The sequence below is a fragment of the Micromys minutus genome (genome assembly GCF_963924665.1).
Source record: "Micromys minutus genome assembly, chromosome: 9".
Classification (NCBI taxonomy): Eukaryota; Metazoa; Chordata; class Mammalia; order Rodentia; family Muridae; genus Micromys; species Micromys minutus.
Window position 1 is genome coordinate 32,227,801 of NC_137978.1, and position 26,981 is coordinate 32,254,781.

Sequence of the window (26,981 nt, forward strand, 5' to 3'; positions counted from 1 at the left end):
AAACATTTTACCTTTGTGGCCTCTTTTTCATCCACTAACTGAAATAGAATTTTATTTACATAAAACTGAGTTTCAAGACTCAGTTTGCATTTTTTGGGTTGAAAGCACATACTTAAAATTATTCTTACTTATGTTTCTTCTGTTTAGATATATTACTATGGATGAAACGCGTAAATTGTTACTTTTGCTGGAATCAGATCCCAAGGTTTATTCTCTACCATTAGTGGGAATGTAAGTATTATTCTACTTAAGAAAACCTCTCAGCTTTTGAGGCTGGATTTCTCAGGGTAGCCCTTGCTGTCCTGGACCTTGCACTGTAGACCAGGTTGACCCCAAACTCAGAGATCTGCCTGTCTCTGCCTCCCAAGTGCTGGGACTAAAGGCATGTGCCACTGCCACCTGGCGGTTGTGGGCATTTTCTTGTAAGGTGTCTTTATATTTTGGAGAAGTGTACACACACATACATACACACACACACACACACACACACACACACACACACACTATAGCATTTTAACTTCTTCACATCCCTAGTTTTAGGCCACAAGCTTTGGTCTCTTTAGATTTTGTCCATTTCCAGTCCACGCTAATTTATTCTGACACCTGTTTTTCCCTCCACCAATTGTTTTTCTCTCCCACATCCAAATGGAAGAGAATAAATACCATGTACTTGTGTCTTCCTATTTGTAGATGTGATATATTTATGTTGCATAGATATCAGTGTAGTCTGCCTCTGAATTGGCAATGTGATTTCTTATTTGTCAAGTTTTTAATGTACTGCTGTTGAGCATCAAAGATCAATCTTAGAAAGGATGTGATCCAAAGTGTGTTAATTTTTAAATGACTATAGGGGGTTTTCTTTTTATTTTGAGGTAAGATCTCCCTCCCTGTGTAGTCCCTGCTACCCTAGAATTTGCCTCAGCCTCCTGCAGTTGGGATTATAGGGATGAGCCACCACCATTTTGGCTGATGATATACTTTCTTTTTCTTTTAGCTGGCTGTCTGGAATTATACACATCTATAGCCCGCAGGTATGGGCTTGCTGCTTGAGATACATGTTCAGTTCTTCTATTCAGGAAAGGCAAGTGATATTTTATTCTATATTATTTTAGTTCGATTGCTCCTGTTTTTATATTGTATTGGTTTCAGTTAAAATTCATTCACTACTTTAATCTTTTATAATACATAATAAATGTGCACTTTTAAGGAAGATAAACCTCATATTAAAAGACTAAAAGTAAGTAGTAAGAAGGTAAGCTTATAGTGATCAGGAGTAGGTATAGGATGTGTTAACTTCAGAGGCACTGAGCGGAAGATCACACAGTAAGGATGGTAGTGTGGCTTTAGAGAAGGACAGAGAGGTGGATGTTAGCTCAAGACAGATGAATGGAAAGTCTTTGTTTGCTCACTCTTCAGCCTTTTGAGAAAGGGTCTTAACCTGTAGCCACGATGGTTTTGAATTCACTGTGTGGCCCAGATTGACTTTGAACTCAAGGGAATCTTACTGCCCTAGCCTCTCAGAGTATTAGAACTATAGGTGTGAGCTGTTATTTCAGGTTTCACAAGCTGTGACAACCCTTGCAAATCTAATAAAGGAAGCATGCTCTTTTCCAGCATTTATGACATTTCTGGATGTTGTCTTTTGCTATTGTCTCTTGCTATTGTCTCTTCTTTCTCATATTAATTTGTAAAGTAATGCTTTTTCTTCCTTTCTTTCCCTATTTCTCTCTTCTCATATAAATACTTAGAGTGAAACTTTCTTCCCTTGGATTCATTTAATTTTTAGCTAATGGTCTTTTCCCCAGACTGTCTTCTTTTTCCTGGTACTCAAAGCTTTGTATAACTCTGATCTATACCCAAGTCTGTGTGAGGATGTTTGATCTTTGAACTGGGCCTATAGACAGTGGTGAGCTGATGTGTGGATTCTGGGAAGCCTGCCAGGCATCTCTTCAGCCCCAGCACCCCTTTAATTGTTTTATTTGGTTGTGTTGTTTAGGTGTGTTTTGCCTGCACGCTTGGCTCTATACTGTTTGCATACTTGGTTCCCACGGAGGCCAGAAGAGAGCATTTATAAGCTACCAGCTGGATACTGGGAATAGAGCCCAGGTCCTCTAGAAGAGCAGCAAATGCTCTTAACTGCTGAGCCATCTCTCTAGCCCCAACCCCAAGGTTATTTTGTTTGTCTTGCTTTTTGTTATTTTGTTTTGTTTGTTTGTTTTTTAGTCAAATTCATCACTTTTCTTTCTTGCTTAGCATTTCACATTCTAGGAATATAAATAAATAAAGGAATCTCTGTATTTTTTAGATGCTTTTATAGTTACACTTAACTTTCCAAGTGAATTTTATTTATTTGTTCTAAAACAAGCCAGACACAATGAGGCCTGCCTTACCTGTGATCCTAGTACTGGGAGACTAAGGCAGAAGGACCAGTTAGTTTGAGGCTAGCCTGGGCTACATAACAAATTCCAAGCCCACCTCCATTATTTGAGTCCTTGTCCCAGAAACAAAGAGAGAAAGGATGTTAAATGTTTTCTTTGTTTTTAATTTTTTATCATTTATTTTATGTGTATGGGTGTTTTATCTACATATATGTCTGTGTATCACATTCGTTCCTGGTGTTCATGAAGAAGAGGAATCGGGTGCCATGGGACTGGAGTTACAGGTGGTTGTGAGCTAACCTGTGGGTGCCGGGTATGGAACCCAGTCCTCTAGAAGAGGACCGAGGGCCCTTAACCACTGAGCTATCTCCTCAGGGTGCTAAATGTTAATTGTTGGTTCTTGTCTATGATTTAGTACACTTAAGTTTTATTACCAGTTATTTATCTTGTTTTAAGTTTCTATAGACAGTAGATGTTCGGTAAAAGCTCAGGCAGGTGTTGAAGGCTCAAGGGATCCTTTTTACACTTGCAGGTAGCAAAGGTGCATACCATTGTGTGTGCATTCTTGAGATTCTCTCTCTCTCTCTCTCTCTCTCTCTCTCTCTCTCTCTCTCTCTCTCTGTGTGTGTGTGTGTGTGTGTGTGTGTGTGTGTGTGTGTCTTGTCTCTCTCGCTGAAGTGGTGGTTGGAGTGGATAAGTTTTCATTTTCCATTTTATATATTCCTGTTTTCTTTGGTGTTTTACAAAAAGTGTTTATATATTCTATTATAGAATTTTTTACTAAAATATTAATAACTCTGGGAGCTGGAGTGATGTCTCAGTGGTTAAGAGTGCTAATTACACTTGCAGAGGACTCTGGTTTGATTCCCAGTACTCACATACTGGCTCTCTGCTGCCTAGGGCATCACATGCAGATCACCATCTATATACATAAGAATAAACAAGTTTATTTTCTTAATTGTTAACATTATAAGATAAGCATGCGTACTTTAATCACTGACTAGACCGGGAAACTTAACCAACGAGATCTCTCAGTATAATATTATTATCACAAAAATTTAATTCAATGCCTTTTTTTTGCTTGTTTGTTTAGAGTTTTTTCAGAATCTGGAAATTTCATCGTAGTCCTTTATTCATTGACACATAAGGAACCTGAATTTTATGAGTGCCTTCCTTGTGACAGTAGGACACACACCCTTCAGTTTCAGTTACTAACCAACAAGGAGACTTTTCATCTCTTCAATGTAAGTGCTTATGTTACCTGTATGTGTTATTTTTCTCATCACTCAGACCAAAACATCTGCTATAAACCAGGAAGGGGAGATTTACTGTAGCTCACAGCTCAGGGACTTCAGTCCATGCAGGGTTGGCTGGTTGCATGTGCTAAAGCGTCATGGTCGTAGGACTGTGTATTGGAAGAGAACTACTCCATGGCTCACCTGGAAGCAGGCTGCAGGAGTGTAGACACGCCACTGTCTTAACCCCTTCATTCAGTCAGGCTTCAGCTACTGGAATGATACCAACTGTGCTCTGGGCGTGTCTTCATCCGCTAGTCTGCTATTCACCAATCGCAAGCAGGGATGCCCCACCCACCGAGATGAATCATTGATTTTACCATCAGTTCTTGTTCTTCTAGTCATTGCTTTCAGTAGCTTATACATTGTATTATCCTGTACTGTTGAGGAGTTTGTTGGTTTTGTTTCCTGAGACAGGGTTTCTCGGTGTGAACAGCCCTGGCTGTCCTGTACTCGCTCTGTAGACCAGGCTGGCCTCTAACTCATAGAGATGTCTTGTCTACCAAGTGCTAGGATTAAAGGTATGCACCATCATGCCCAGCTGAGGATTCGTTTTTGACGTTAGTGTTTTCCTTGCTATCATTTATTTTTTTTAAATATGTGGGTATAATTAATATTATATAAAATATTTTTGTAGAAGCCAGAGACATGGCTCAGTGGTTAAGAGCATTGACTGCTTTCCAGAGGACCTGGTTCAGTTTCCCAGTAATCCCATGGTGGCTCACAATCTATAGTTCCAGTCCTAGGAGATCCAATAAAGTACATAAAAATGCATCTAGGAGCCAAGCCTACTGGATCAGGCTTATAATCCCAGAACTCAGTAGACAAAAAGCAGGTGGAGTCGGTTTTTTAATCATTTTGTATTGGATATTCTCTGTATTTACATTGCAGATGTTATCCCCTTTCCCATCTCTCCCATCCCTGCAAGCAGGTGGATTCTTAGTTCAGATGCTAGTCTGTGTTCCAGGAGAGCCAAGCATTCATTTTAAGACCTTGTCTCTAAAAATAAAGTGAATGATGCATCTTAGGTGGTTATTACAGAGAAAGTCAGTCTTTGAAATTGTCATATAAAAACTAAATTTAAAGGATAAGCCAGATTCAGTGGTGTATGCCTTTAATCCCAGCACTTGGGAGGTAAAGACAGGACATATCTCTATGAGTTTGAGGCCACCCTAGTCTGCATAATGAGTTCCATGGTAGTTAGGGTTATGTAAGGGGCCCTATTTCAAAAAAGCAAAACAAATAATAATAATTAAAAAATAAAGGACACCGTCTCCTTTTTGCCCACACTAGATTCAAACTCTTTGGCTCAAATAATCTTCCTGTGTTACATGTGACTACCATTGTTTATGGCCCTAACACTATGTTTTTTTTTTTTTTAATTAAATTACTATTTATCTTAGGTATTGAAGTAAGTAATAAATATATTCATTATTTTATTATAAGAATATTGAATAATTTCAAATTAACCATGTGGTTCCACTCAACTCATCTTGTTTTTCTCTGAATTCATTTATGGATTGTATCGTTTCATGAATACATTCTTACTGTATTCACTGCATCCCTGGTTACTGAATGAGTTCCATAATACAGGGTTAGGTTTTATTTTCACTGAGAAAGCAGTATGCCAGGCTTTCTACAGAGGCAGGCTTTCTACAGAAGCAGGCTACAGAACTCAGAAATGCTCCCGTCGGTGATCCAGAGCTACTGTTCGGATAAATAAGATTCTTTGCTATTTTAGGTCAAATCTCAAAAGTATGACCCACTTCATTTCAGAATGTTGACTCTTCTGGCAAAAACCCAATCCATTTCGAACTCAGTGCTGAGAGTCAAGACTCCGAAGCAGAGGCAGAGTTTTTCAGCAAGATTTTTAAGAATCTTTCAGTTAAGAGGTAAGAGATAAAATTTATCACTATATGTTTTCTTTACTAGTTATTAGTTTTCATTGAGTAATTAAAATAATTTTGAGGCAAGTAAGGTATCCTAATGGGTAAAGTCAATTTGCTTTATCCACTTGAGTTTGATCCCTGGAACCCATGTATAGGTGGAAGGAGAGAAGCAACTCCAGCGTGCTCTCTGGCCTCTCCATGTGGAGGCATGCTTTCTCCCACCCTGAAATAAATAAGCATAATTTTCTTTTTAAGACCTCCAGTTATTCCTGGTAAACTTACTTGATAAACTCAGTTCAAAATGGTCTTTGAACGCTGGTGGTTTTTGTTTACTTACTTGCTTGTTGGTTTGTCCTTTTGACTCTTTAGTTAGAAACTATTTTTATTTTTAAATCATCCTAGCAGGGCCTTGACTGACTGTCGGGTATTTTATTCATTTGCTTAGTGGGAGTATAAAGTAATGTGTTTGTGACAGTGTTCTTAGGCATATAGTTTGTGCTTTGTTCATAAGTACACTCCTCTATTTTTCTCTTCCCTCCCTCCTCTTCCTCTTACATGGTTCCCACTTGATTTTCAGACACACACACACACACACACACACACACACAGAGCTAAATCTATATCCAAACATCAGAGAAAGCAAATAACAATCATCTTGAATGTGACTTATTTCAGTTAACTATCTTTGATCTGTCCATTTCCCCAAGAAGGCCATTACGCCTCTCTCGTGGCTAAGGAAACTCATTTCTTTATTCTTTCTTCAGTCTATGGGCATTTAGGTTGGTTCATATCTTCACAGTGCTACGTGAGTTTTGGTTTATGTTGTTATTATTTTGCGGTGCCAGGACCTCTTAGATGTTAGGCAAGTGGTCTATTATTGAGCTGCATCCCTAAGCCATCTTTTTTAACTTTTTATTTTAATGTAGAAGAATCATTTATCATATATGTGTGAGCGTTCTGCCTGCATGTATTTATGTGTACCATGTGTATATAGTATCTTCAGAGGTCAAAGAGGGCCTCAGATCTTCTGGAACTGGAATTGTAATGGTCGTGAGCAGCCATGTGAGTGCTAGGATCCAAACGAGCCCTTTGCAAAGTAACCTCAGAGCCACCTCTCCAGCCCCTTAGCTTTTTAAAATATAACCTGAACCTTCCTTTCAGTTCTCTTTAGTGCTGTATATTTAGAATACTGAAAAAATAAAAAGGGAGTTTAGCTCAGTGATTATGTTATATATTTAGAATATTGGGGGAAAAAGGGAGAATGGGGAGTTTAGCTCAGTGGTAGAGCGCTTGCCTAGCAAGCACAAGGCCCTGAGTTTGGACCTCAGCTTCAGTGGGGAGAAAAAGACAGAATATTGCAAGAGAAATAAGCAGATATAAAGAAAAAAATTAAGATTTATTTATGTATGTGAGTACACTGTTGCTGTCTGCTGTCTTCAGACACACCAGAAGAGGGCATCAGATTCCATTACAGATGGTTGTGAGTCACTATGTGGTTGCTGGGAGTTGAATTCAGGACCTGGAAGAGCAGTCAATGCTCTCAACCACTGAGCCATCTCTCCAGCCCCAAGAAAAAGTTTTATTGATTATTGGAATGCTTTGGTTTTATTGAGAAAATGGCTGGTATCAGATATATCTGTCTTGGAGTCTCTATTCTGGTGATCAGAAATTAAAATTGTTTGAATTTCAAGATCAAGATATTGGCAGGCTATGATTATTCTAGAGTTTTATTTTTGTTTTGTTCTGATTTTTTAGCTTGTAGAAACCATCTGTATTCCTTGTCTCAAAGCTGCTTACACTGTTTTCAAAGCCATAGCCTGTCTTCAAGTCTCCCACTGCCTCTGCTTCCTCCTCTCCTCTCTGACACCTGTGCTTTCATCTTCACATCTTCTCTCACTCTAACCCTGACCCTGGATCAGCAGGCATGGGGGTGCACGCCTTTAATCCCAGCACTTGGGAAGCAGAGGCATGCAGATCTCTATGTTCCTGGCTAACCTGGTCTACAGAGTGAGTTTCAGAACAGCCAGGGTTATGCAGAGAAATGCTGTCTCAGGTGGGGGTGGAGGGGATTTTGAGTCTACTTGAGGAACACCAAATAATCACTGTTTCTGAGGAGTCTTAGCTCCACAGCTTCCTTTATGTACTTAGGTACTGAGAGGCTCTAGGGTTGGAGAGGTGTCTGAAGTGCCCTTTCCCATCTTTGTGGGCATAAAGTTAGCCCCAAACAGATTAGGTCACCAGAAAGTAGTGCTTCTAGTCTTTTGCAGTAATAGCTTTCTAAATTGTAGGCTTTACTTACCATTTTATTTCATATTTGTGAAAAAAAAGGTCAAGTTAAGGGAGCAGAATCCTTAATGTTAAGAGGCTAGGTGTGTCGCTTAGAGTAGGGGCTTGCCTAACATTTGCAAAGCCCCAGGTTTGATCCCAGCACCACCAAAGCAACAACAGTTCTCAGTGAAGTGTTAATGAGGATCTGCCACTTTAGGGTTTAGTAAATTTTGCCTAAAAGATAACAGAAGTTTTTCCTTTTTGGCTTGGGTGATTTTAAAAAGTTGAGTTTATCATTTGACTTCAGCCCATTTTTGGCTCTCTCTCTCTCTCTCTGTCTCTCTGTCTCTCTCTCTGGGGTGGGGAGGGATGTAGCAGTATTCAACAGAATCACTCAAGGGCACAGTTCTGTACCTGTCTTCCTCCATATTGGACTGTCTACCTTAAGCCTCTATCCTACCTGTTCTTTAATTCTGCTGAGATTACAGGCAGTTCTTCTTTGTACCCCTTTCCTCTGAGACTTTATGTGGAGGGGATTAATGGTATATCGTTTCCGGTAATAACAGACGATCTGACTGTCTGTGCTGCTGCGGAGATGTGTCCATTTGTATCTGGTCTTTGACTGCAAGTTTTTTGAGCCTGTTGGGTTACTGGCTTTGTGTCTTGAGAGGCCTGCACTGAGCACATGGGATGCCCTTGTGTAGTCCTGTCCTTGTGTGTTTCAGGAGAGCCGAATGGAACTGCTACAGACCCTGCCAACCCACTCAACACATTATGACCATATTGCCATTGCTTATTGCAGTACCTTGCACAGAAAGACCTCTTTGGTTATTTTCCTTCTTCAGACCACCAGGGCTTGGAAGGACTGTCAGATTTTCAATTCGTCTTTGTATCTTCTTATTCTTTTTCCCTGCTAGGAAGAGTTCAATTTACGTAAACAGCATGTAGGGTGTGTTTTCAGGAACACATTCTAAGCTTCAGCTTCCTTACTTACCTTTCCCGCAGGCATTCTGATGAGATCGTGTCTATTTACGAGGAAGAAACAAATTGCAAAAAACCGTTACTCACACAGTTCAGATCTTTAGTCTCTCCACCCCACCCCACCCCACACCTGCCCTGTAACTTTTTTTTTTAATCTTAAACCTGAGTTTTAGCTTTTGGAATTCAGTACCAACACTGACTTTTTTCCTTCCTCCTCCTCAGTGCTAGGGAGTGAATCCAGGGCATTGCATGTACTAATCAACCCCTTTACCACTGAACTATATCCCCAGCTTTGTTGAAGAGTTCTTGTTTTCAGGTGGGGCGTGCTCTCGGCTACAGTGACTACAGCTGACTAAGTGAGAGGTTTACCACCTTTAAGTATGTTCCCACTGTAGATAGGTACATAGGAACCGGGCGGGGTGGGGGTGAGTAAGAACTGTCTAATGACATGTCTATATGAAATGTTAAACCCAACTCTGTAGGCTAGCTTACAAAGTTAATTTTAACAGGACTTAGGAGCCAGTGGGATGACTCAGTGAGTGAAGTACTTGTTGCCAAGTCTGACACTTGAGTCTGATCTCCAGGATCCATTTAGTGTGAGACTGAAGTCTGAAAATCGTTCTGACTGAACACACATCCACAAAAAAGGTTGTTTGTTTTGAGACAAGGTTTCTTTATGTATCCCTGGCTGGCCTGGAACTTACTCTGTAGACCAGGCTGGCTTTGTACTCAGAGATCCACCAGCCTCAGCAGCATACGTGCTGGGATTAAAGGCATGTGCCACTACCACATGGCCTATATATATAATAATTCTAATTTTTCTCTTCTTTTTGAGACAAAGCCTGAAAGTCTCTTTGTAGAGCATAGAGATCTGCCTGTTGTGCTGGAATTAAAGAGACGCACCATCACACACAGCCTTGTTTTTTAAAGTTATAACAAAAACAACCACAACAAAGAATGTATATATTTAAAAAAAAAAAAAACACTTCAGGAGCTGAAGAGATGGCTCAGTGGTTAAGAGCACTGACTGCTCTTCCAGAGGTCCTGAGTTCAATTCCCAGCAACCACATGGTGGCTCACAGCCATCTGTAATGAGATCTAGTGCCCTCTTCTGGTGTGTCTGGAGTCAGCAGTAGTGTACTCACATACATAAAATAAATACAAAAAAAAAAAAAAAAAAAAACCCACTTCAGTGATTTTTTTTCCTTTTTTCACAGTGGATGTTTAATACAAAGCATTATGTATTGTTGGTGTGTGTCTTGGTTCCTTCTGTTATTGCTGTAACAATATATCTGAAGGAAAGGGTCAATCAGTACTTGATGGGGCCACCTAGTGAAAGAAGCGACTCCATGCAACAGCAGTGGACTTGAATGAAGGTAGATTCTTCATGTGGTGAGGACCAGGAGACATAAAGTAGGATGGAATCAGAAGCAAGTATCACACTAAAAATCCATCCTAACTGACCTACTTTCCATAGCCAGGCCCTACCTCTTCCTAAATGGTCCATGACCTTCCAGTAGGGGTATAAACTGGAATTCAAATGTGCAGAACCCGAGCCTATGTAGTACATTGACAATTCAAACCATTGCAGGGTGCATATCTGTCACACTGTAATATACATCTCCAGTAAGTGCTAAGCTTTCTTTCTACTTTGTTCAGTGACTATTGATGTCCTGTAGCAGTTAAGTAGGGTTAAACTTTCAGTGATCAGGTAAATAGGGTAGTTAACTAGCTAAATCTGAGTAGACCACCTTTCCTGCTAAATTAACACTGACCCAATTCTGTATTTACTAAGTGACATCATCACATTTCAAAACAGAAAAACAACCCTGGTTTATTGAAGGTTCCTCTTGTCTCCTCTTCTGCTCTTTAGGTCCTCCCCAAAAGTATCCCCTCGGAAAACACCAATAAATAAGCATGACACTGACCTTGAAGATGAAGACTTTTCTCCAAGACCGATTCCCAGTCCTCACCCAGTGAGTCAGAAGGTAACGCTGACAAATGAGCTCATGTCCAGCTAGAAAGCATGGAGTCGCTATAGCAAAGTACTTAAGTACCACCTCATCCTTATATGGGTTATTCTGACTATTATAAGATTATATCTTTATGTAGGAATATATGTATATATCTCGCAGGTGCATACAATTAAAGTAATAATATATATGTTCATATATAGGTAATAGTGTATACATAAGTGTAAGAAAACTAAGGTGTCAGTTGCCGGCTGTCCATGATCACATAACTAGTAAGCAGTAAAGCTGGAATTCCAAGTCTGGAGCTTTGGCTTTAGAATTTGTGCTTTTATGAACCACGAAGACTCAGCATTCTGTGTCACCAGTGCCTGACAATGTTGTTACTGTCCTCAGAGAAACATCCTACTTAGAGGTTAGTTGCCAATAACCCTTGATTGTCACACTGTGTTTTAATTGCTACCAATTAGTGAGCTATTTTAGAAATGTTTACCTTAACTGAACTTAATTGAAAGGAAAGGAAAATTAATATAGTTGGCAACTCTCCTTTGAGAAGTCCACACCCACACTTTTCGGCATCTTAAATTTTCTCTTTTTTCTTAACCCTCAAGCTTAAAATCTGTATTAAAATCTCCAACACTATTTCCAAAAAATTATAGTATAAACAGATTTAATGTTCTCTCCCATCATTTAATGTTAGTAGAAGAAATACTTGAGTGACTTTAACAGAAATATTCTGAAGTATTATTGGAATATAGTTTCCTGTCTTGTTTTGTTTTGTTCTGTTTTCTATCTTGTTTTTCCAAAGTTTCTCTGTGTATAGTCCTGGCTCTCCTGAGATTTGCTTTGTAGACCAAGCAGGTGATCCCTCCTTCCTCTGCCTTGAAAGTGCTGGGATTAAAGGTGCACCACCGCCACCTGGCTTGGAGTGTTACTCCTTAAAGGAACATTAGCATAGCAGAGCGAGGGTAAGAAACTATAGTATAATACACTTTGTTGTTGTTGTTCTGTAATTTACATGATATTAATCAGTGTCATAATAAAAGGAGTTTCATTTTAAATAAGTCTAAGAGCCAGGGGGCGGTGGCACATGCCTTAAAATTTCAACACTTGGGAGGCAGTTGCAGGTAGATCTCTGAGTTTGAGGCCATCCTGATCTACATAGTGAATTCCAGGACAGCCAGGGCTATATAGAGAGACCTAATCTCCAAAAACTAAAGTAGGAGGAATATTTATAAGTTAGGTTTAAATTTTTTAAACCAATTTTAATAAGGTTCTTAAATGCTTCAACCTTCTGTCCTATCCACCTACCAGAGGTAGAGGAAAAGAAAGGCTAATGGGAAACAGGCATGTGGACCTGTTTAGAAATAGTTTTGGGGGGCAGTTTCAATCTACATTGTCAGGATATCAGCATTCCAGTCCAGCAAGTACCAAACACAAATCAGTAGCACCGGCTAGATCCAGAAGAAACCTCGAGACTTTGCTGATTGGCCGGAGTCTGAGGAAGCAGCAAGAAGCAGCTGGAATAACATAGAAGTTCCTGGTGCGTTTTCTCTACAAAGTCATGACAAGCAAAGATTAGCGAAGATCAGCAAAGTGTCAGAAGGCAAACCAATGCAAGAGTGTGCTCTCACTCTCTGCAGGGTTATGTTTATAGACTTTCTAAACATCACGTGCCCTCTCAAGTATCCACTCCAGCAAAACATCACATACCCTTTCACAAGACAGCTTCCAGTACCACTTGTCTGTTTGCAGCAAGACGTCCTCTCATATGACAGCTTCCCAAAAAAAAAAAAAAAAAAAAAAAAAAAAATCACATGACAGAACTGAGTCTCCAAAAATCCCCCAAATTTTCACTTTGTATATTTGTGAGCAACAACACTGTATATTGTATTCCTGCCTGCCATGTACCCAGAATAATGGTTGATGGTCTAAGTAGTGAACAAATCTCAATATGTAATTGAATATTATTTAGCAAATACTTATCTAAGGAAAAGAGAGCAAATAAATTTCCTAAGAATTTCCTTTTTGCTTCCATTTATAGATTTCTAAGATCCAGCCATCTGTTCCTGAACTTTCGCTTGTGTTAGACAACAGCTTCACAGAATCAAGTAACCAGTGTAAGCCATTGGAAATGATGACTGTGGAGAATCCCTCGCCGATTAAGCCATTGCGGGCTGAGTTTTGTGACGACAAACACAGCTCAGAAGCGAACTCTGGGGAGTCTTTCCTGAGGGGACTACCAAGTCAGTTAAGCCAGGACACTGCTTTAAGACAGTGCAGAGGGAAGCAGCCATCCTGTCAGAAAGAGAGCCTCCAGTTCAGGAGCACTAATGCTAAGCCATCTCTCAATGTGCCATCTCCTGATGTAGCAGTTTCTGCAGGGAGCAAGCGAAAGGAAGACTACCCTGTGAGACCTTCCACACTGGACTCTAGGCAGCCCTCTCTTGCTCCACAAGCCCACCCACACAATCTGGTTTTTTCACCCCATAATTCAACAAGGCCAATGGAGCTTCAAGTACCCACTCCTTCATTACCGTCCTACTATTCCACAAATGTCTGCAGCTGCTGTCAACACCATGGCCATATTCAATATAGTACAATAAATTCTTGGCAGGGAAATACAGTAGGGTCCGTTCAAGACCTCCGATCTGAAGCCCTTCCAAAGCACACAATTTTTCACTCAAGTGGATGCCCATCTCTGTGTCCTAATGCCATCTACTCGTCAAGTAGCCCTGTTACCACAAAGCCTCAAGGAGGTGTGGGCACCTATTCTCCCCACAACAATGGAGACCCATCCTCTGCGGCAGGACCTTCACATGTGGACTCGTGTGTGCCACATCCCTGTGCCATGTGCATGCACACACCCAATGCAGCACCAGACAATGGCATGATGGGACTGTCTCCTGATGCATATCGCTTTGTCACAGAGCAAGACAGGCAGCTGAGACTACTTCAGGCACAGGTTTGTGTGGCGCTTTCTTGGTACTCTCAAATTGTTAGTATATTTCCTTAATATTTGGCAACTCTACAGGGGTTATGCTTTATAAAATATTTAGAATATGCTTTAGAATATTAGAACTAGAAAGACCTTAGAAGCTGAATTCTAGTCTCTCTTGTTTTACAGATAAAGTGAGGACTAGAGAGGATAGTTTAGCCTTGTTCCATAATTGCTGGTTAGTAGGGCTAGGACCAGAGAGCAAGCCTCCTATCTATCCTAACCTACAACAGAACTGCATTTTCTTTCCGTTTCCTCTAAACTTTTATACACAGCTAAATGCAGAGTCTTGCATGTCTCTAGTGTTTACTCACCTAAGCTAGTGAGTCTTTAGGATGTTCCCTGCTACTTGAGACTAGTTACTAATAAGAGATCTGTTAAGAACCTCTATGTGTCTGCTTTTTTGTTTGTTTGGTTTGGTTTGTTTTGAGACATGGTCTCAAACCTGTGATCCAAAAGCCTAGGTTGGATCCTCCTTCCCCTACCTACCACATACTGGGATTATAGATGTGCGCCACTGTAGCTAACTGTCCCTCTTGTGTTTATCATCACCATCATCATTATTGATCGAGAAGGACAAGAAATATTTTGTAGATGATAGCGAGTAAATACTTAGTCTGAATGGATTGAAGCTTTATATACATGTCTAAATATGAATGAAAAGAACAGGCATGGGAAAAAACATGGAACTATTGATAGTAGTTTCTTCTAGAAAAAAGAGTTGAGATGTGTGAAGAGGATAACGAGATGGGGAATAAAGATATTTTGGTGTTATTGATGCATAATTCAGATATCCCACAATTTACCTACTTACAATGTACAGACCAGTGGTTCTTTGTTCAGAATCAGGGTTTTTGCTTTGTCTTGTTTTGGTTTTTTTAAGATTTATTTATATGAGTACACTGTAGCTGTCTTCAGACCCGCAAGAAGAGGGCATCGGATCCCATTACAGATGGTTGTGAACCACCATGTGGTTGCTGGGATTTGAACTCAAGACCTCTGGAAGAGCAGTCAGTGCTCCTAACCACTGAGCCATCTCTCCAGTCCCTTTTGTGTATGTGTTAAGTGTTTTTGAAACAGACTTGAGTAGGACCTGGGTGTAGGTTAGGCTGACTGGTTGGAGAACCTGAGGGTCTGCCTGTCTCCACCTTCGTGTGCTCCCATTGCAGCTGTACAGCATACCTGTGGACCTGTGGCCTCATGCGTAGGTACCTGCCTGATTCTGACTCCTGAGTGCTGGGACTAAAGGCCTGTGCTACTACTGCCCGTCTCCGTGCATTTATTTCTGTGCCATGTTATTTGTTTATTTATTGTTTGCATCTTTCAGTTGTGAGCCTCTAGGCTTAAACAGCTGAGCCATCTTTCCATGTCACTTATTTACATCTCATTTACGTTTTACTTGCATATGTGTTAATATCACTGAGCCGTAGATTCCCCCTAGAAATAAACTTAGATTTTACTCTGTGTGTGTGTGTGTGTGTGTGTGTGTGTGTGTGTGTGTGTGTGTGTATGTGTTTATTTATTATGACCATGGTGTGCTTGTAGAAGTCATGAGTTTACAGGAGTCAGTGTTCTTCCAATACATGGGTCCTGGGGATCAAATTCAGGTCCTAAGGAATGGTGGCAAATGACGTAAACCCCTGAGTCCTCTCACTGGCCCTCTAGAAAGAAGTAAGTTGTGAAGTCAAAGGAAAATAAGTCCAGAGACACTTGGACTTGGGCTAGGCTCAGTGGTGGAGCACTTGCCTAGTATAAAAAGGGCACCCAAATTGCTCCTATTTTAGTATTCACAGCTGTTTGTTTGTTTGTGTGATACTTAGTGGTCTGGGCAGATGAATTGAACAGTCCTCAGATTCTAATTCATTTTCCAGTCAATATAGGTCTTGTAGCCTTGAAAAAGCAACCTGATTGATAATTATATTAGTCCACTAAAATTAACTAGTTAATCATAATATCATTTATAGGGAAATAAAAATATTTTAAAAAAATAATCAACAACAAAACAAATAAAGGGGGATATTCCTCACTTAAGTATATGTTGAAGAAAAGTTATAAACCCTGTACATAAGCAGCTGTGGAGGTGCACCAGGAGATGAAGGGAGTGGGAAATCAATCTGGGAGGGCGGCCTGGGCAACAAAGCAAGGTTTAGATCACCTGGGTTGACAGCAAAGTCCTATCTTAGAACAACAAAACGAGGCCAAACCAAAAACCCTTTGTACATAAATGTCCGTAGCAGTGTTCACATTAGGCCAGACTATAGGCAGTTTGGTTGTCCATTAGCTTGATTGATGGATAAGATCAAGGAGCATGTTCCTACGGTGGAGTGCTCAGCAGGCAAAAGCATCGATAAATACTGTGATTAATCTTGAAAGCTTTATGTAAAGAGAAAGAAGCCAGGCATATAGCTTAGTTCTGTGCACAGGAAATGTCCAAAATCAGCAAACACAGAGAGCTAGGTGTGTTAGTGGGGACCCAAAGGTCAGGAGAGAGAGTGGCAAGGAACGACAGTGGATACAGAGCCTTTCAGGGCTTGAAAATTGTTCTGCAATTAATAATGATTATTGTTTCACATTTTGTGAATATACTATAAACTTCAGAAATTGGTTAATTCTAAGGTATGCAAATTACATCTCTACATGGAAAGGAGGAGGGAAGGCTCATGGAATTGTAAAACTTACACATAAAATCTGTGACATAAAGCTAGAGAAATGGCTCAGTGGTTAAGAGCACTGGTCCTTTTCCAGAGAACCAGGAGTTAATTCCCAGTATCCACATGGTAGCTCACAACTTGTAACTCAAGCCCCAGGGGATCTAAGGCTCTCTTCTGGCCTCATGGACACCAGGCTTGTAAGTGATGTGGACAAAACACCCATCCACCTAAAATACAGAATTTATGGTACAAGTGTCTTACAAACAAGAAAGTGCCGGTCAGTGTTAGCTATTGTTTGTTAATATTTTGTTTCTTTGTGGTCAAACATTTGTAAATGGAATCTTGTGTAAAATTCTCAATTTTTGGTACATGAAGCTCAAGGTATGCCTCCTTCTCCATCCTTAATTTATAAATGAAGTAGAAATAAAATGTATTGATTTGAGGTATTTGAATAAAAATTCAACTTATGAATACTAATCTAACCACCTGTAAGTTTCACTTTTAAATTTATACTTGGTGAAAGTGGGTCTCAGTAGCTAATGGTAATGGCTTTCTGCACTAAGTCTCACGGTATGATTTAGTTGTATTGTGAGAAGATATAGTTACAGTCAGCTCTGTAATGACTAGAGTATTTGTAATTTGTTACTAAACTCTGCTGCCAGTTTTGTTGATTGCCATGTTGCCTGATCAATGCATGTTTTTAATTGATACAGATTCAGCGCTTATTAGAAGCACAATCTCTAGATCCTGGCTCCCGTAAGACTGTAGCCACTGTGGAAGACACTGTGAAAGCAGCAAGACAAATGGAGCTGGTTTCCATGGAAACACAGTCTTCACCTGGCTTGCACATGAGAAAAAGTGTAAGCATTGCTGTAAGCACAGGTAACTTTTCTTTTTAATTGTACGAAATTAGTTTTAGTGCTTCTCATGTTTGCCTTTTGAAAGAAAGGCTTGGAGGAAGAGATAAGGAGATGGCTTGGTGTGGTACCTACCACACAGGCAAAGGGTCTGAGTTCAGATCTGTAGCACCCACATAAAAAGCCAGGTGCAGTAGTGAATGTGCATCTCTAATCCTAGCACTGGGAAGGCTGAGGATCCTGGAGCTCTCTGGCTAGCCAGTCTTGCCCAGCCTATGAGCTCCAAGTTTACTTCTCAAAAAACAGGGCAGAGAGTGGTGGAAAGACTCATCACTGACCTCTGTATCCATACTCTACTGTAAGTACACTCACACCTACACACATTCATACAGAACACACACCAAAGAAAGGGAAGAAAGTCTAGAGTTTTTCTGCCTTATAATATTCTGTATTTACTATATTGTAGTTTCTTGTTGGTTTTGGTTTGGTTTGTTTGGGGGAAGGGGGTTCAAGACTGGGTTTCTTTCTCTGTGTAGCCTTGGCTGTCCTGGAACTTACTCTAGACCAAGCTGACCTCAAACTTTGATCCATCTGCCTCTACCTCCCAAGTGCTGGGATTAAAGATGTGTGTGCCACCACTGCCGGCTATGGTAGTTTCCTGTCATCTGTGTCTATCATTAGACCACTCCATAGGACTCAGAAATGCCTTACCCACTTTTGTACCTCTTACACAATTTAAAGTGACAAATGAAACCATTCATATGCTTTGGGGTTTGTTTTCTTTTGTTTTGACTTGTTTGAGTTTTTTGAGACAGGGTCTCTCTATGTAATTCTGTCTGTCCTGGAACTTGCTCTATAAACCAGGCTGTCATGGAACGCACATTGACCCTCTTACCTCTGCTTCCCAAGAGCTGAAATTAAAGGCTTGTGATACCATGGCCCATTCCAAAACAACTTATTAACAATCATTTTAACTAAGAGACTTTTAGAGCATATTTATTTTACATGTACTTAACTTTCTCTAAAGGTATAAAGTAAGCAGGACCTATTGCAACTTTTCAAATTTTTTTTCTAAAAAATATGAATGCAAATTTAAACCTCAATTATTAATTGTGGTTTATTTTCATAGAGTCACTCAAAGTGAAAATGTTTTCATGATGATGCATGCCTATAGTGCAAGTGCTCTGGAGGGCCTTGAGTTTGTGGCCTTAGGCTTTATACCTTGACTCAAAAAAAAAAAAATAGTAAAGAAACCATTTTGACTTAAATTTTTTGCTTCTTCAAACCATTGCAGTGTTTCCAATATTGGAAATGTATGTGCGTCATGGGCAAGAGATTATTTGAGGTAGAGCACGGATGACTGTCTTACTTTGTAAATCTGTTTTTCTTTTTAGATTGATATTTTTTGTGTAATGAGTATATTTATTGTCTTAGTCAGGGTTTCTATTCCTGCACAAAACATGATCAAGAAGCAAGTTGGGGAGGAAAGGGTTTATTACACTTCCACATTGCTGTTCATCACCAAAGAAAGTCAGGACTGGAACTCAAGCAGGTCAGGAAGCAGGAGCTGATGCAGAGGCCATGGAGGGATGTTGCTTACTGGCTTGCTTCCCCTGGCTTGCTCAGCTGCTTTCTTATTGAACCCAGGTCCACCAGCCCAGGGATGGCACCATCCACATTGGGCTGGGCCCTCCCCACTTGATCAGTAGTTGAGAAAATGCCTTACAGCTGGATCCCATGGAGGCATTTCCTCAACTGAGGCTCCTTTCTCTGTGATAACTCCAGCTTGTGTCAAGTTGACACAAAACCAGCCAGTACATGTATCTATGTTCACCAGCTATATATATGTCTGATGCTTGCAGAGATTAGACGAGGTTGTTAGGTCCTGTGGAGGGTTGGTTGTGAATCACCATGTGAGTGCTGAAAACTAGGTCTTCTGTAAGAACAAGTGCTCTTAACCAGTGAGCCTTCTTTCCAGCCCTAATTATCTGTTCTTATGTGTAATGGAAAAGGTAAGATTAGCATATCTGAAACTTCACAGTAGTGATGAAGCTAAGTGAAAATGAAGTGAATGTGTAACAGAAAGTAGAAATATGATTTGTAGATACTCTCTGAAAGCATATACAAATGGCTCGTTACATTAGAGAAGTACTGGGTTGTTGTTGTTTTAAGTGTGTATGTTTTATGTACATGTATATACATGTGTCCAGGTGTGCTCAACCTTGTAGATGTGAATAAATGCCAAGATTTGATTTCAGTCTGTCTTCTCATCTGCTGCTCTGCTATATATGTATGTATGTTTTGGTTTTTCAAGACAGGACTCCTCTGTGTAGTTTTACCTGTCCTGGAATTCACTTTATTGACCAGGCTGGCCTCCAACTCAGATCCTTATGCCTCTGCCTCCTGAGTTCTGGGATTAAAGGTTTACACTACCACCACCCAGTTGCTTTCATTAAACCTGGATCTTGCTGTTTCTGCTAGGCTGCTGTCCAGCTGGTGGCTTTTACATGTTGCTCAGGGTCCTCATGCAAGCAGTGGACACACTGAGATGTCTCCTTATCCCCAAAGCACTTGATTTTTAAATACCTGCCTCACAGTATGTGTGCCTTGTGCACCTCTAACACTGATATTTAGAACAAAACCAGAGAACCTATGAATTTACAGTTTTTTTCTCATGCATATTTTTTCCTGAGGTATTTTCATTTTATTTTGAGACAGACTCCTATGAATGTAGCCCAGATTAGCCTTAAACTTGCTACACATCCAAGGCTACCGTCCCATTCAAGATCTTCCTACTTCAGCTTTCTGAGTGCTGGAATTCCAGGCATGCCACTGTACCTTAATGTGAGAAGTAGGGCCTCCTCTTGAACAGGCAGGACACAGATGTCCCCTTTCCCTTTGCCATTGGTTTCTTGTCTTCCTGCCTTTCATCTACTTCTCTTTGTGGCATTTTTAAAGGTAGTTTGGAACAGTGTAATTTTGTTAAGATAATGTTTCAGGTTGACTATTTGTTCTAGTATCTGAACTAATTTAACCCCTTAGGTGCTAGCTTGTTCTGGAATGCAGCAGGTGATGCTCAAGAGCCTGACTCACAGCTGAAGCAAGATGATACCAAGATTTCCAGTGAAGACATGAATTTTTCTGTAGATATTAATAATGAAGCGACAAGTCTTCCAGGTAGTACATCTTCCTTAAAAGCAGTTGACATTCCTAGTTTTGAAGAAAGCAACCTTGCTGTGGAAGAATTTAATCAACCACTTCCTGAGTCCAAGTAAGAGCCTTCCATTCGCTGTCTTATGCCATTTTCTTTTGCAGTGCTATGGACTGAATATGTTTTATATTCAGGGATTGGTTTTGTTTTCTTGGAGGGTGTGTGCTGGTTTATTTGAGACCAGGTCTTTCTATGTATACCTGGCTGTCTTAGAACTCACTATGTATAGAGTAGCCCTGAACTCACAAGACATTCACCTCTACCTCCTAAGTGCTAGAATTAAAGGCCTGTGCCTCTTTGCCCTGCTTAGAATATGATTTTTATATTTATATATATAGTAGAAAATAATTAAATCTGACAATCAAAATCACTACCTCATATACTTTTTGTGGTAAAATTTAAAATCTGTCCTGCAGTTCTGAAATATATCATGGACTATATTATTTATTACTGTCACCAATGTGTTCATTTTCTTTCTCTGAGCTGTTGATCAGCTCAGTGCACTTTCATTGACGTATTTACATAGCAAGTGTCAGCATAACAGAAAATCTCAAAGAAAACATTAACTATTCCCATATGTCAGTTACTGGGTTTGTTAGTCCACATTTAGGGCTGCTCTTCTCTTAGTTGCCGTTCCTCTCTAAAGATGCCCTCACACACACCTGCAGTGTGCTTTAGGAATCTCCCGGCGTCCTTCAGGCCTGCTGGCTGGCGAGACTGTTAATCATCACAGTATTTAATCATGGTGGTCATTTACTTAAAAATGGAATAAGCCAACCTGTGTTGGCCCAGAATGCCCTCAACGTACAGTATAGGCCAGGCCATGCTTGAACTTGTGGCAAGTGTGAGTTACCATACCTGGCTGTTGAATGACAGTGAGTTTTGGTTGTTGTTTTACGAGACAGGGTTTCTCCGCATAGCCCTAGCTGTCCTGGAGCTGGCTGTGTATATCTGGCCTTGAACTCACAGAGGTCCACTTGCCCCTGCCTCCCAAGTATTAGGATCAAAGGTGTGGGCCACCACTACCTAGCTGAATGACAATATTTTTTGGAGAGACAAACAAGCCTGAAAGGCAGCATTAGAGAGCTTCTGCACTAAGGTGAAGAAGCTACTTAATGTGATTGAAGATAAGGAGCAACCTGATGTTTTTAGAGCACAGTGGGAAGAACGGGTGGAAGAAAACTCAGTTTCAGACTTTCTACTGTATATCTGATACTGTGCTAGTAAGGCCTTTTTAAACTTCCTCCAAGTGACCCCTTTAACCTGAGAAATTTTAACATGACCCTATACCTATGAATATACAGTAGGTATGCAAAACATTTAGCAATACAGAGACAAAAGATTCTTATAGTAATGGGATGGGTCTCATTAGTGAGTTTTACACAAAGAATTAAATCCTGGCTATATAGTTGAAACTACAAGAGATCGCACCTTCAGCTTTTTTTTTCCCCCTTTGAGACAAGGTTTCTTTGTGTAGCCCTGGCTGTGCTATAACTCAACTTGTAGACCAGACTGACCTTGAACTCAGATCCACTGGGATTAAAGGCATACACCCACTATGTCTTTATAAGTATAAGAAAAAATATATAAATAAATACTGTAGTTCATAACATGCAGAAATATTTAATCTGAGCCACAGCATTTCAACAGCTTTCACTGAAATATCAAGGTACTAATGAGCATGTGCAGTGCGAAGTATGTGCTGTGTTCAGAACAATGGTTCCAGTGAAGTTGTATGTTGCAATATGAATAACACTGCCAGAAACAACTCTTGACTTTATCTTGGGAAGGTTATTAGCAGCCTGGAACTCTAGATTCTCCAGCTTCTGCCTCCAAGTGACAAGACTACAGTCATTGTGGTTGAGAGACAGTTGAGTATTAAGAATGCTTTCTAGAGAATCTGAGTTCGGTTCCCAGCACCATGCCAGGTGGCTCACAACTACCTACCTGTAAGTTGAGGCCCAGGAAGACTCAATGCCTCTGGCCTCCACAGGTACCCACACACACGTGCACCTCCCAACACACACATACAGACATAATGTAAAAATAAAATAAATCTTTGGAGGTTGGAGAGATGGCTTAGGGGTTAAGAGCACTAACTATTCTGGTAAAGAACCCTAATTCTTTTTCTAGCGCAGACATGTAACAAACTCCTACAACTTCAGTTCTGGAGGCCTGACTGGGCCCTTGCATGCACATGGTACACATAAACTTACACAGGCACACAAACACAGAAATAACTAATCAGTCATGTGCCCACCATACTTTGTCACTTTTCTCCATCTTCTGCAAGAGCCACAGATTAGTGTTCTAACAAGAAATGTGTGTATAATGCTGCTTTTCCCAGTCACTTTATCTTTTTAAATTTTGAAAGTAATAAAAGTTCTAAATAAAGTTGAAAAAGAAGCCAAAAACATAAAGGAGCAGTACCACTAACCTAATAATTGTGGCTTATGAACCTTGAATTGACAAGGGTCTTTTCTATTTTAAAACTTTAAATGTGCAGATTGTATATTTAAAATGTTGCCATATTCTAAAAGGTTTTTCTTCATCAGATGTAGACAATATCAGTCCTTTGTTTCTAGCCTTCAGTGGAAATTGTCTTAAATGGGACAATAGATAAAATGAAACAGTGCGGTGGTCTGGAAGAGTTGAATGTACAAACAAAATGCTGCTTGGGTTTTACCACTTTCTTTCACAAGTACTGCACTTCAAATACATATATGCGTTAAAATATCTGTTAAAAGTGTTTTGATGTCTGTTAACACTACATGTCCTTTCAAGCAGCTCTTCAGAGCAGAGAGAAGAACCTGATGTTCCTGTGTTCTTCCCAAATGCTTTGCTGGCTGAAAGTGTGAGCATGTGCTTACAGACTGTGCCGACAGAGGGAGCCAGCAACAACGCCGAATCAGCACAGGGAACAAGGCCCTCGGATAACCAGAAAATTTACCAGGATTTGTTGGTAAGTAGACCATTTTGTCTTTTGTGAAGTTGTTATTTAATATAGGAAATACTAGTTACGTTTTCCCTAGATTTAAACTTGAAATAGCATCATCTTTGACCACTAACAATTGCAGTATGTAATTGTTTGGATTTTCATAAATTCTGATAACATAATTGTAAGCTTTCTAGTCATCAGATACTTAGCAAGAACAAACATTTGTTCTTGAAATTTGTCTTTTAAAAAAAAAAGAGAGAGAAAACCATGTATAATTACAAGTATGCTAGCTATATTTACTAGCTATTTGCGGAATCTGACAAGATAATATTTAGCCTTCCTTGTGGCATTTTCCTAAAGTCTTTAGGTTGTGTGCTTGAGAGGGGGCATCACAAAGCTTGCTCAGATCAGGTGGCTCACACCACTTACAAAGGCACACACGGCACATAAATAAAAATGAACAATTTTTAAAATGGTCTTTAGAGTGCTAGTGATTTTTAGATGCATTCTTTTTCTTTCCATAGGGTCAAGTGAACCACCTACTAAGTAACTCCTCCCAAGAAATGGATCAACCACCTACCAAAGCAGTAGATATCAACCATGAATGCACCAAAACCCAAAATACTCACCATGCAAGGAAAAAAAGACACAATTCAGGACTGATAGACAAAGATTGTGTACTCAGTGCAACTATTAAACAGCTAAGGAGCCTAGGAGTGAAAATTGATTCTCCCACTAAAGTGAAGAAAAATACACAGAAAGTGGACCACACCAGGTACCTGGGTTTTGCTTTAGGCATGTTGCAGCATTCCAGGAAAGTGTGCTTGCATCTCATTTATTGAGAGCCTGTGTTGTATGTGGAATGCAAATATCATCTTTCTACTTTCCAGTCTTCTAGTGGGAGGAGCTTGCACAGAGAAGAAACCTGAGGGTGGTGGTTCTATTGAGTTCTCCTTTGATTGGTATTTTCCCAAGCTAAAGCTGCTAACAAAATACTGGAAAAGAGAAAGAAAAAATGGCAGTGTCTGAACATTTCCCTGGAGGTGGTGGAGTGTCACACCAGTTCCTGGTGGCAGTGTGCAGCCAGCCATTAGACCCTTCTGTAGATTTCTCTTTACCAAAGATGAGCTAGCTCAGCATATATACACTTGTAAAGAGAGGATGAAACCTGGAAAGTATATTATTAAGTAGTAAGTTTTTGAAAACTGTTTTGGTTATTAAAAAACTAACAAAACTTCCTAGTTTAAAAAAACAAGCACATGAGACAATATAAGATAAAGTGCAGAAGCTCCTCTTCCCTCAGACTCTGCAGTCTGTCACATCCATGGTCACTTTGTTTTTCTTTCGTATTTTCCTAGAAATGTTATTTGGGTGGGTTCTGGGAATGAGACTGGATCCCTAGAAGAGCAGCAAATGCTCTGTACTGCTGACCCATCTCCCGAGGCCTTTCTCGTGTCCTTACCAGCTGCATTATATTCTGTTGTGGCCATAAATATCTAGTATGCTTGACCCCCATGCTCTCTGAACTTTTATGTACTATTTAAATCAGTGCTAAGTATATGTCATTCTGCAAGCACTTGTTCAAATTAAAGTTATAATAGGTGTTTTATCATTGCTTGCTAAATATTTATACTCATTTTAATCTTTACCAATAGTACAGGAGAGCAAGGCTAACACTTGAATATTTTCTCTTTTTAAAAAATACATTTATTTGTTTCTCTGTGAGAGAGAGAGAGAGAGAGAGAGAGAGAGAGAGAGAGAGAGAGAGAGAGAGAGAGCTCAAAAGAGAAAGAGAGCGATAGCTGGGAACAGTTTGGAGTCAGTTCTTTCCTTCCACACCATGTGGTCACTGGGCTCAGCAGCAAGTGCCTTTACCAACTGAGCCATCTCAGAAGCCCTGACATTTTTAAAAATTCTGTACTGAGAGAGAAACAGACTCAGACATTTGTGACCACATAGTGTTATAGTGATTTCTTCAGTTCAAGGGATCCAGGGCTCCCTTCTAGCCTTCGGGTACCAGGCACATATAAGATGCACATATGTAAACACAGGCAGAACATTCATATACATAAAACTAAAATCAATGCTTAAGGGAAAAAAGCATGAGGAAGAACTACATATACCTGTTTGAATTCACAGTTTCCTCATGATTTCTGTGCAGAACCATGTCTGTCTGAGCAGCTCACTGTATAGTTCTCTTGCCTCAGCTTCTTACAGGACAGGCATGGTCAAGACTCCCATTGGGGAGTAAATAATGGATAATATAATGTTTTTTTTTCTTTCTCTTCTGTTGTACTTTGTGTTTGGGAGGGGGTTTGTTTGGTTTTTTGTTTGTTTGTTTTGGTTTCCTTGTTGCTAGGGGATGGGATGGTTTGGCTTTGTTGTGCTTTTTAACAGGTTTTGTGTACTCTCAATTGCTCTTCAACTGGTTATCCTGCCGGGAGGCTGGGGTAGCCGACCTGCAGCACCACACCTAGCTTGCTAATGTGTTTCTTCACAATAGGCATCCTATGTTCATGCTGTGAGTACATAGCATTGAAACCGGCAGCTCAGTCAGTATCTGCATTCAGATTGTGAACATGGGCTACCTCCTGGTTCTCATGCATACTCAGAATACTCTGCACCATGAGGGCGGAAGTCTGGGTAGTCAGTTAAAAAAAGTCTCAGTAAGCGTAAAGTAGAAACTGTTGTTATTTTTGCAGAATGAAACTCTTACTATTTTGAATAAGCTGCCTTACTTTCCCTTGTCTTTCAGTGTTCTGGCATGCATCAGCCCCGAAGCAGTGATCTCTGGATTGAACTACATGTCGTTTGGTAATGTTGGCATGAGCAGCTTAAGTCCCACTGGTGTGGATTTGAGCATGGAGGCAAACGCCATAGCTCTGAAATACTTGAGTGAAAATCAGCTGTCGCAACTGTCTCTCGCTCGATCAAACCAGAATAATTGTGACTCATCTTTCAGCCTTCTGCATATTAATTCAGACAGAAGTACAGTAGGGCTTAGCTTAGTTTCACCAAGCAACATGTCATTTGCAACCAGAAAGTACATGAAGAGATATGGACTCTTACAGAGCAGTGACAGCAGTGAGAGCGGAGAGGAGCCTCCCGGCTGTGCAGATCATGAGGGCGACCATGTATTGAGCGGAGACCCAGCATGCAGACCTGCGCAGTGTGCTCAGGAGAAGGAGCCTTCTGGGAATGCCCGCGGAACAGCTCAGTGCTCTAACTGTGGCATTGAGGACGCGCACACAGAGGTGCCGGTATTGAGAAATATCACAAATCAAGGTGTGCAGCCTAGAGCAACAGAGCGCTTGACGGAAGACTCTGCTGTTTCATTAAGGAATCTTAAGCCAAACCCGGCAGTGACCCTTCGAACTGGAAAAGCAGAATTTACTCGTCATCCCAAGAAGGAAAATGAAAGAGACATTGCCGTTTTCCCTGGAACCTTGCAGCCTCCTGAGACTTTAAAGCAAATGAATAGCATGAATTCTGTGGGCACCTTCTTAGATGTGAAGCGCCTCAGACAGTTACCAAAGTTATTTTAA

The 26,981-nt window shown here is 40.3% G+C and overlaps 1 protein-coding gene across 2 annotated transcripts; it reads left to right on the forward strand.

Annotated features, from left to right (window-relative positions):
* Positions 1 to 147: 147 nt before the first annotated feature.
* Positions 148 to 26,981, forward strand: STIL (STIL centriolar assembly protein; the record flags this gene model as incomplete). 2 transcript variants are annotated; one of them, XM_080922114.1, is made up of 11 exons in its annotated part: positions 148 to 231; positions 995 to 1,081; positions 3,472 to 3,622; positions 5,450 to 5,565; positions 10,685 to 10,799; positions 12,826 to 13,746; positions 17,144 to 17,312; positions 20,330 to 20,558; positions 23,283 to 23,460; positions 23,961 to 24,211; positions 26,192 to 26,981. In XM_080922114.1, exons 1-11 carry the CDS (start codon positions 158 to 160, stop codon positions 26,979 to 26,981), a joined length of 3,081 nt encoding a protein of 1,026 aa, XP_080778240.1. In that variant the 5' UTR covers positions 148 to 157. The 2 variants fall into 2 exon arrangements, with proteins under 2 accessions (XP_080778240.1, XP_080778241.1); XM_080922115.1 differs by having other exon boundaries at positions 23,286 to 23,460.